General features: G+C 38.0%; 1 protein-coding gene across 1 annotated transcript in view; it reads right to left on the reverse strand.

Annotated features, from left to right (window-relative positions):
• LOC137634541 (homeobox protein HMX1-like) overlaps positions 1–2,211 on the reverse strand; it is a 24,540-nt gene extending 22,329 nt beyond the window's left edge. Inside the window, exon 1 of the mRNA XM_068366993.1 lies at positions 1,245–2,211. Coding sequence (XP_068223094.1) covers positions 1,245–2,211 — 967 coding nt within the window. The remainder of the gene's footprint in view (positions 1–1,244) is intronic.
• Between the last annotated feature and the right edge of the window lie 7,789 nt (positions 2,212–10,000).

Consider the following 10,000-nt stretch of genomic DNA (forward strand, 5'->3'; position numbering starts at 1 on the left):
AATCGCTGTCATTTATTTTATTCATCTGGAAGCCATTTATCGTTCCACATGCTGTCATAATAGACTTTTTGCATTAATCTTATTCATCTGAAAGAGATTTTAACGTTTTTGATGCCGTTTCAATATAGTTTTTGCATCAATTTTATTCATCTGGAAGCGATTTTAATGTTTCTAATGCTGTGTAAATAGAGTTTTTGCATTAATTTTTGTCATCTGTAAGCGATTTTAACGTTTCAGATGCTGTGTCAATAGAGTTTTCGCATTAATTTGATTCATCTGGAAGCGATTTTAACGTTTCAGATGCTGTCTCAAGGCAGTTTTTGCATTCAATAGATATTTTTTTTTTTTTTAAAATCGCTGTCATTCTTTTATCCTTTTTGTCAAGCATAAAAACCAAAAGATGGACAACCCGATGACCTCTGTTGGCCTTTTCTAGTCCAGGTCCGAAACAAAACTATAAAAACGAAATTCTAGGAAAAAAATTTGGGGTTATATGATGAAGGAAGGGATAGACCTAACTCTGCGTATCGTCACACACGTTTCACTGCTAACCAAAAATAAATAAGGAAGTCCTAAATCGTTCTTTGACACCTTAAACTTCCCGCATCCTCAACAGTCCTCATGTCGCATCTCTATCCAATCCTTTCATAAGCTTTTTTCGAAGTCTGAACAGTTTACAAATTTTACTTTTTAACTTTTCCATATTTTCCAACAATAACAACTTAAATCTTACAGCCGCTTCCTCGTCTAAACTCCCACTACTGCCCCTATCACGTCTTATATCAAATAACCAACTACATTGTCATTTATCATGCACGTACACATAAACATACATTTACATAAATATATGCAATTATACAAATACTTAGGTAACTAAAGTTCTAGAAATTTTAGCCTGTTTTTCTTTTCAACAAATTGTTTCTTAAAAGGTTGCTTACTTATAAAATGTACGAGGATATATAATTATTTGTTATAAAGATAGTTCAGTCACATGGAGGTAAGTGCCTAATGTAAGGTGAAAATTAATTCTTACATCAAATCACAGGCGCACATTACATTAAATAAATAGAATTATGAAATAAAAAATGTTACAAAATTATAGATATGCTTTTCATATGAGAAGCTTTTGCCTGGACAAACTAATTTATGTACTGCATGCAATTGCACCTTTGAAGTGTCCCCCTGAAAATTAATCACATTACTGAGCGTGATTACCGACCATACATACGGTAGAATTTACTTACCTTGAAGACCAAACATGGGTTTAAAAGCAGCCACCCATGGAGGGTACCACAAGGGAGAAAGGTGTGCTGCAGCAGCAGCCGCGGCCGGGGAAAGGGTAGTGCCCATCGAACTGCTTCCGGGTGCCAGCCCTCCACCGCAGGTTCCCCCGAGACTAGCGGCCACCCCTCCTTCTGCGCTCTCTAGATCCGGCCGGAAGTGGACAGGTGTGGGACGCACGAAAGCGGACTGATGGTGAGGAATGCCTATGGCGTGTATTAGGGAATCTTCCTCCAGGGGTCCTCCACCCGCACTTCGGCCTCTCTCACCCAGTTCTCCGTTCAGGCCCGGAAGGGGATCGCCGCTGTCCTCTTCCTCCCCCGACTCCACAGCATCGTCATCCGCATCCTCCTCTTCCAGCAACCCTTCGTCGGAGGCCTCCATGAATGGGTGGGGCAGGCTGTGGAAGGGTTCCGCCGAAGATGGCGGAGGGGGCGACGATGTTTGGCCAAGGGATTCCACGTCTCTCTCTCGGATGAAAATCGAACACGGGGATGACGCTGCCTTAGATATAATGGACGTATTGGTACTTGCAATAATGTTACTGGAAGAAGACGACGACGACAAGGGCAGAGGCGACGGGCTAACGTCTTCCCTCTTTTGGTCGTACGTGGGCTGAACAGATTTGTCATTATTGCCCTTATGGGAAAATAAATAGTTCGATGTGACCGTCGGAGAGGGCTGCCGGAGGGGATGCCCACTCCTTTCGTTATTTGGATAGAAACGAGACTGTGACTGGGACGAATTCAACCCCAGGATAGAGCTAATAGAGAAATGAGGAGGAGGTGGAGTCTTCTGAGGCACATTGCCGTTGCTGTATCCCGCCAGAGTGACACTGTTTGCAGGTAGACTGGCTGGCTGAGCAGATCTCAAGGGAAAGACATCGTCTCTTTCATCCCCAGCCCACGAAGATTTATTTTGTCCCGACATTTTGTACTCACTGTTGTGTGTGTGTGTGTTAGAGTAATTCAATTCTATCACTAAAAGAATTTTTATACAGTTATGAAAGCAATTTCAAATTGAAATTCACTCTTGATATTTCCATAACTTCCCCCACAATATATTTTTCCTGTTAACTTATTCGAACTGACGTTCATTAAATGTTTGTCGACGTTTGGTTCGAACTACTTTATCTTGTTGCAAGGCACGTGGTCACCCCCGCCAGGTGGCAAATGGATCACTTCTTAGAGACCGCTGAAGATGTATAACCCACCGGAAGTTCGCGCAAGCAAGGCAATCAGTTTTTCTTCTCATGACTTGGACAGTTTTCAATACTGCCATTTCTGGATACCTGCTATCAAGGTTTTTTCATAGTTGAAATATGTTACATGGGGACAGACGCCTTATTTTTGACCGGGTCGTTTTTCTGCCGATTATCTGTCAAAAAATTCATGCTGAAAGCAAGCACCGGCGAACACAAGAAGGCATCGCTCCAGAAAGTTAATCCCTTTCCCTCGGTTAGTGCAGGTCACAATGGTTGACTGGAGAGGTCCCCTCGGCAAAGCCCATAAGAGGGCGGAGAGCGAAAAAGAGGGCGGAGCCAAGCTCTTAGGTGGGCGGAGTCAACTTTAAAACCCACTTACTTTTTCTCGGCATCACTTAATCGATATTCAGTCCAACTCTATTCGAGATTTGTAAGACACCGGACCCTACTGGTCCTCTATGTCATATTTTTCGTCATTTCCTCTCATTGTAATGATTAGTCTCGGTTACAAATATCATCTTTATGACTTGGCATGAACAGATAGGCCTCGGAAATGCGATCCTGTCTTTTCCCGAAATATTTATTGCAAAGGCTTACGCTCAATATGCCTAAATGATACGGCAATGAAAAAAGCGTGACTACGCTATTCTTTTATCAAAAAAAGTTTTTGAACATAAAAATGCTCGAATAAACAGACCTATTGGTTATTAATTATTAATAATACTAGCTAAGCTATAACCCTTGTTGGAAAAGAATATTACAAGCCCTAAGGCTCCAACTGGGAATGTAGCCTAGTGAGGAAAGAAAATAGGGAAATAAATAAACTACATATGATATCTAATGAATAAATATATAAAAGATTTTTAAAATCAGTCACAACTTCAAAATACTATAGATATGTCATATATTATTATTATTACTAAATGCTAAGCTACAACCCTAATTGGAAAAGCAGGATGCTATAAGCCCAGGGGCTCCAACAGGGAAAATAGCCCAGTGAGGAAAGGAAACAGAAAAAAATAAAATATTTCAAGAAGAGTAACATTAAAATAAATAACTCCTACTGTATATAAAGTATATAAACGTCAACAAAACAAAATGAAGAGAAATAAAATAGAATAGTGTGCCCGAGTGTACCCTTAGGCAAGAGAACTCTTAAACTATGAAAAGAGATTTATGTGAACTCATGACTTATGACACTGGAAGTGATATCAGCATTAAAAATAATAGCAAATACATATGCACTGCTGCAATGTAATTGTTCAGTAGATACTTTCCTCTTTGTAAGGGCAGAAGAGACTCTTTAGCTTTAGTAAGCAGCTCTTCTAGGAGAAGGACGCTCCAAAATCAAACCATTGTTCTCTAGGCTTGGGTAGTGCCATAGCATCAGTACCATGGTCTTCCACAGTCTTGGGTTAGAGGTCTCTTGATTGAGGGTACACTTGGGCACACTATTCTATCTTGTTTCTCTTCCTCTTGTTTCTATAATCTACATAAGAAATATTTATTCTAATGTTGTTACTGTTCTTAAAATATTTTATTTTCCCTTGTTTCGTTTCATCACTGGGCTATTTTCCTTGTTGCGGCCCCTGGGCTTATAGCATCCTGCTTTTCAAACTAGGGTTGTAGCTTAGCAAGTAATAATAATAACAATAATGATATACAATTTTATATATATATATATATATATATATATATAGAGAGAGAGAGAGAGAGAGAGAGAGAGAGAGAGAGAGAGAGAGAGAGAGAGAGAGAGAGAGAGAGAGAGAGAGAGAGAGAGATTCAACGTTAAGCCGTTTCCGCTAGAAGGGTGTGGCTCCATATGAAAATTAATAGAATGGTCACAACCATATCAATTCTGAATCTTAAGACGAAAAACCCTGTGCAGTTTAACTTCCTTCATATTAGTCAATTCATACTCCCACAAAAACCTTATTAGCAGAGCATCGAATCGCCTAAAGACGCTCCGAAATTCACTTGTGTCCTAAATTAGCATTTTTCCGATGTCTTTCTTGCTAACTACCAAAACTTTTCTATAGTCATTCCTTGCTTGCCTTTCAGCACTTCTCAATTATGCAATTTCTTTTATTAACTTGTTAAGCACCATTCTTTCCCCATGACAAGACCACCTCAAAATGCCATGATTTCTTTTCCTATCTGCTCTAACCTGTTTACCATACATTTGCGTATCTCAACTTTACTGGCTATATTAGTTATTCTTACGACATATATGCTACACAAACGATAATATCACCAGCTTCAACCTTTTCTCTTTCTTTTCTATTTAACAGTCATACTTTTATTCCATGGAGGATAATCAGCTCAACAATTCTATTTACTCTCATTACCTTGCTATTTCAAACATTTTCTCTTGACTTTCTCTTTTTGCAAATACGTTCAAACTCTTACTAGCTTTTTTAAAGTTGCTTTACTGTCACCAGTCAGTGCAATATCCTCTGCAAACGTCAACCATTCACCAATCTATTGACAACTCACCTTACTCCGTAACTTCCCGCCTACATACATATATGTCATCCATACAGATGTCAAACTGTCATAATGACACAAAATATTTTGTTTTCTGAGTAACTTTCGCACCGAAAAAATTCCTTTTACACTAGAAAATAAGACTTATTTCAGTATGTTCAACACAATAAAATTTGCAACAATTTCGAACTTCTGAAGTTCCACCTATTCAACTATTAGACTAGGAAGATTATTCAACAATCTGGTCACAGCTGGAACAAAACTTCTAGAATGCTGTGTAGTGATGAGCCTTATGGTGGCGAATGCATGACTGTTAGAATTAACAGCAAACGTAGTAGGATACAACATACTGGATGGTACAGTCTGGGAAGATCTGAATGCAAATGATGATTTGAATTATGAAAAACTATATTTGTAACAGGAACAAAGAACTAAATGAGTGACAGTGCCAGAGATTAATATTCAGATCAAGGATAAGGTATTCAGAGGACTGCAAGTTTTTGCCCTACAAATTAAGGTGAGAGTCAGCAGCTGAAGACCATACATGTGAAATTATCCAAAACATGACAAAATAAAAGAATTAAAAAATTTCCTCACAGTAGATTGGTAAAAAAAAAAAAAACTTTAAAAACTTTCTTCATATGCCTATTTTGTGCTAAGTTTAAGGAGAAACAGACCGGATGGGTTTCTCGAAAATAAATTTGGACCAAGAATCACACCTAGAATCTTAAATGGGTTATATACAGTCAAAGAGACATTATCAAAGAAGATCTGAGGAATCACTGTCCTTGACCAAATTACAATCATACTTAGAGTTTCATTAGTTCAGCTTCAACACCCATGATTTAGCTAGATATCTACTTGGGGATTCAGCAGCCACTTTACATCGATGCAGCAAAACAACGGTTCTTCTCACACATTCCTTCGAAACCTTTGCATTACACAGACACACCTTGGTTAGTCATTCAATCACACGTAACTAGGAAGATGCTGCATGTCACTTGTAATCAACTGGTATTTACTCTCTTCAACCTCTTCATCGCCTTTATTGTATCTCCAACAGTACCTGCCACTCACTATCAGTCTTACACTAACCTTTTCAGGTCTTGCATCACTGGACAAATCCTTCTACCTTCATTCTTTGTAAATAAACATTTTATTCTTCCTGTAGTTCTCAATCCCACTCTCCCCTTTGTTTTTGCTGCTGCCCATTGGTATCCGGTCATTTCGCCCACATGTCAGTTCGCCCACGCTAAAAGATAGTTTCGCCCAAAGCCATTATGCCCACTTGGTGGAGTCAGTTCGCCCACTCTTGAATCGTTTCACACACTATAGATACGTAATGATAATTAAGTCGGAGAGAGAGAGAGAGAGAGAGAGAGAGAGAGAGAGAGAGAGAGAGAGAGAGAGAGAGAGAGAGAGAGAGAGAGAGAGAGAGAGAGAGAGTTACAAAATTCGAATGATAGACTTGTTTTTAACACGATTTATGAGTTTGATAGTACTGACCAAAACGATATCTCATAAAATTGGAAGATCAGAATGCTGGGGGAGGGGGAGGGGGGGGGGAGTAAAATGTATTTTACTGAAGTGCAATTATGCTAAGTGCAGATTTTACCTTCTATTTTTCAATTTCGTACACTCATTGTAACACTGAAGGACTTTTAAGTACCAGTGATTGGCTTTGGGCAAAGTAACGAATATATTTAAAATAATAGTGCAGGAGTAAGTGAACGATTGGTCATTAATTACAGTTCCAAAATTGGAATGACAATTAAAGCATACAAATAGGGTTGCCATTTTATGGGCATTTCCAAGAATATTGCGGGAGATTGGTGTCTGAAAGAAAACTGAGAAGGATTCAAAGAAGACATTACAGGGAGCTGCAAAAGAAATTGTTTTCTCTTTGGGAGGAATATACAAAGGGGGGGGGGGGAGAATATCAGCATTAGAGCTTCTCAAGGTTTATTCCCATTTGAATGGACCAGTAGGCTGATGTTTTTTTAATGCTCTTTTATTACATAAATTATTTTACATTTGAATGGACCATTGAGCTAAGGTTCTTTTATGCTCTTTTGTTTATAAAATATTTCAAAATTCAGATAATAGTGTTTGGTACATGATTCATGCAAAAAAAAAAAAAAAAAACACATTTCCTAAAACTGAAAGATCAGAATGCTGGGGGAGAGTAGAACATGTTTTATTGAATTGCAAAGTTTGCCTTCAATTCATTTTTATCTCCATTTTCATTCTTTCTTTTGAGCTAAAGCTGACCACCCTCATGAAAGGGCTTCAGACGGTCAGCTAGGTAAAGAAAAGTTAGTAACAAAATAAATAAAGAAGTAGAATAAATAAAAAGTGAGAATAAATTATATATATGTTCTTGAATGTTTGGAGGTCAGAAGACTCCACTATGACACTAGGCAATCCATTCTATAACTTAGTAGTAGCTGACATAAAGTTCCTAGCAGACTGATTAGATGGAAACCTAGACCCTATGCGTGAGAATGTCGCACGGTTTTTTCTTCTAATATTTTTATCAAGGTGGTAATACTAATGTAAAATTCTGGTAAGTGCAGTATTTGTCGTCAGTTTGTAATTTTATTCATTTCATCTATCATTCTCATCAACTCATACCCTCATCGTAGCGCTGAATGACCTCTGTAGTCCCAGTGCTTGGCCTCGTGCGTAAATTCAATATTCATATTCTTGCCCAGTTGCTATATTTCATTCCAGTAGCATTTGTGGGGGGAACTGACTCCTTAGTGTGGGCGAACTGACTCCTTAGTGTGGGCGAACTGACTCGACTTTTGAGCGAACTGACTTGTGGGCGAACTGGCACGTGGGCGAACTAACCGTAATTCCTGGCCATTCATTGTTCCTGACTGTATTTTACCACCTCACCTTATCCTCTTGTATGCCTCAACAGACTCTTCATTTCGTCATACAACAAAACCTAAGATGAATTTTTATTTTCTGACACTAAACCTATCATTTCCTCATCAAAATACTTACTCCTTTCCCTCTTCCTATCCTCTTACATCCATAAACACTACCAGCTGAACCTTTACCCACTTTGGAATCTAAAAAAAAGCTCTCAACCTCATCCTTCCACATAATGTATATTGCTGCTTTAAGAAGTACTAAAATTTTAAGATTCGAATGCACCACGTATACATGTATATTCTAAATATTGAGCCACAAACGAATGCTTATAAAAGAAAAAAATAATTTGAACCAATGCCTTGGAGTTGAAAGAATTCTAGACAGTGACTTTACCAACTAGTGTATTAAGAGAGATATAAGTATATTTCGACTCTGATATATGTTTCTTGTTAAATTCAGGGAGTTGTATTTAAAATTCAAATCAACCTATCTCCACAATTATAACCAATTGGTAAGTTTGTAGCATATGGCCATATATGAAAATGTTGAAACTTACACGTGTATTTTAAGTTACACGATTAGAAAATTTTATGCAACAAAAAGGAAAGGCCTTGATCAAAAGGAAATGTAATGGTGCATGCAAAATGGTTGGCAATGGGGCAGTACATGAAATGAAGTTTGACGAGCTGTTTGTGATCATTCTGTGTATGATTGAAAGTTTGAAAGTCAAGCTGTTTGTAATATAAATAGACATAGGAAAAGGTACCGATAGAAGTGATGCAGAGGAAATATGGAGGGAACTGAGTATTGGAGTCAAGTTGTTGAACAAAAATGAAAAGTTTTGGCATCGGAAGTGAATTATTCTTAACGATTTCTAAGTGGGAGAACAACTGGTTCGGTGCAAGAAAGGAGCTGACACAGGTATCTTTGTTTATCTTTATTGATGGTGTAAAGTTGTTGAAAACAATTTGCGTCATGAATGGAGTGTGGAATTGCTGATTTTTGCAAATGAAAACTGATTAGGGATAGTGAAGAGAAAATGCAGAAAATACAAAATAAGTTTGAAAATGGTTACAACGGGAAGAAGTTGAAAGTAAATACAGTAAGAGTAAAGCAATGAAGGTAAATGAAGATAGAGCAATGAATGTTAATATGGATTGCGAGAGAAAGGAAGCAGTCGCGAGTCTTACAGAAACTTGGGAATAAATATATCCGATAATGGTAGGATCAAGACTTGTAGGTCTTGGGTAGGATACAAGAAGAGGTAAATCCTAGAGTAGGTAAAGCAAGGAAAGTAAACAGGGTGTGTGCTGAGATTCCGACGAACCTTGGGTTGTCTACAGAAGCTATTGTGGATGATCCAATTGCTGATCTAACAAAATGAAAAAGACAACCTGTTGAGATGAACAGCTTTCATAGTGTGTGTAATAGAATTGAAAGAAAAAAGTGGAGATGTGTATTATTGGCAAAAAGATTATTGCAGTAGAAAAGATGGATCCTGGTGTTTTGTAATGTTTAAAGAATAGAGAACAATAAATTGTTGAAGGGTGTTTATTATGGAAGTTTAAGGAGGGGGAGGGAGTTAGGAAAGACCAAAAGAGGACAAAGATCATCTAAATATCTAAGACGTGAGAGCATGTGTAAGACAGATGTTTGAAGAGAGAGGGTTCAATGTACAACTAATAAGGTAATCGTGAGAAGTGCTAATGCTTTGGCATTTTCTTTCAAAAGAGGTAGGTCTCATCATAATTAAAAACTTGTGGGGGAATAAACCACTCAGCCTCTATAGCCTCTATGAATTATCCAGCTTCATTGTTGGGACTGGCACCCAACCAATAACTACATAATGTATCGACTTTCTCCTTTTTTTTATTTTATTTTATTTTTATTTATTGAATGAGTCTCAGCACTCATTCAATTGTTGTGCTCAGTGAGATCTGTATACGGCAGCTTCATCATCTTGCATATCATGGCCTCAGAGATAAATAAGATGTTTATCCAAGTCAGAGACAATTTCCCCACTTCACTGCTTCAGTTCCCTTAGTTCCTAGTTTTGTTAGAGCTGTCACACCATTAGCTGCATCAGCTCCTATAATGGCAGATTTATCTTTCTGTATGCTGCATACTGGAGATTTGATTCCGCTA

Source organism: Palaemon carinicauda, chromosome 44 (genome assembly GCF_036898095.1).
Source record: "Palaemon carinicauda isolate YSFRI2023 chromosome 44, ASM3689809v2, whole genome shotgun sequence".
NCBI classification, from domain to species: domain Eukaryota; kingdom Metazoa; phylum Arthropoda; class Malacostraca; order Decapoda; family Palaemonidae; genus Palaemon; species Palaemon carinicauda.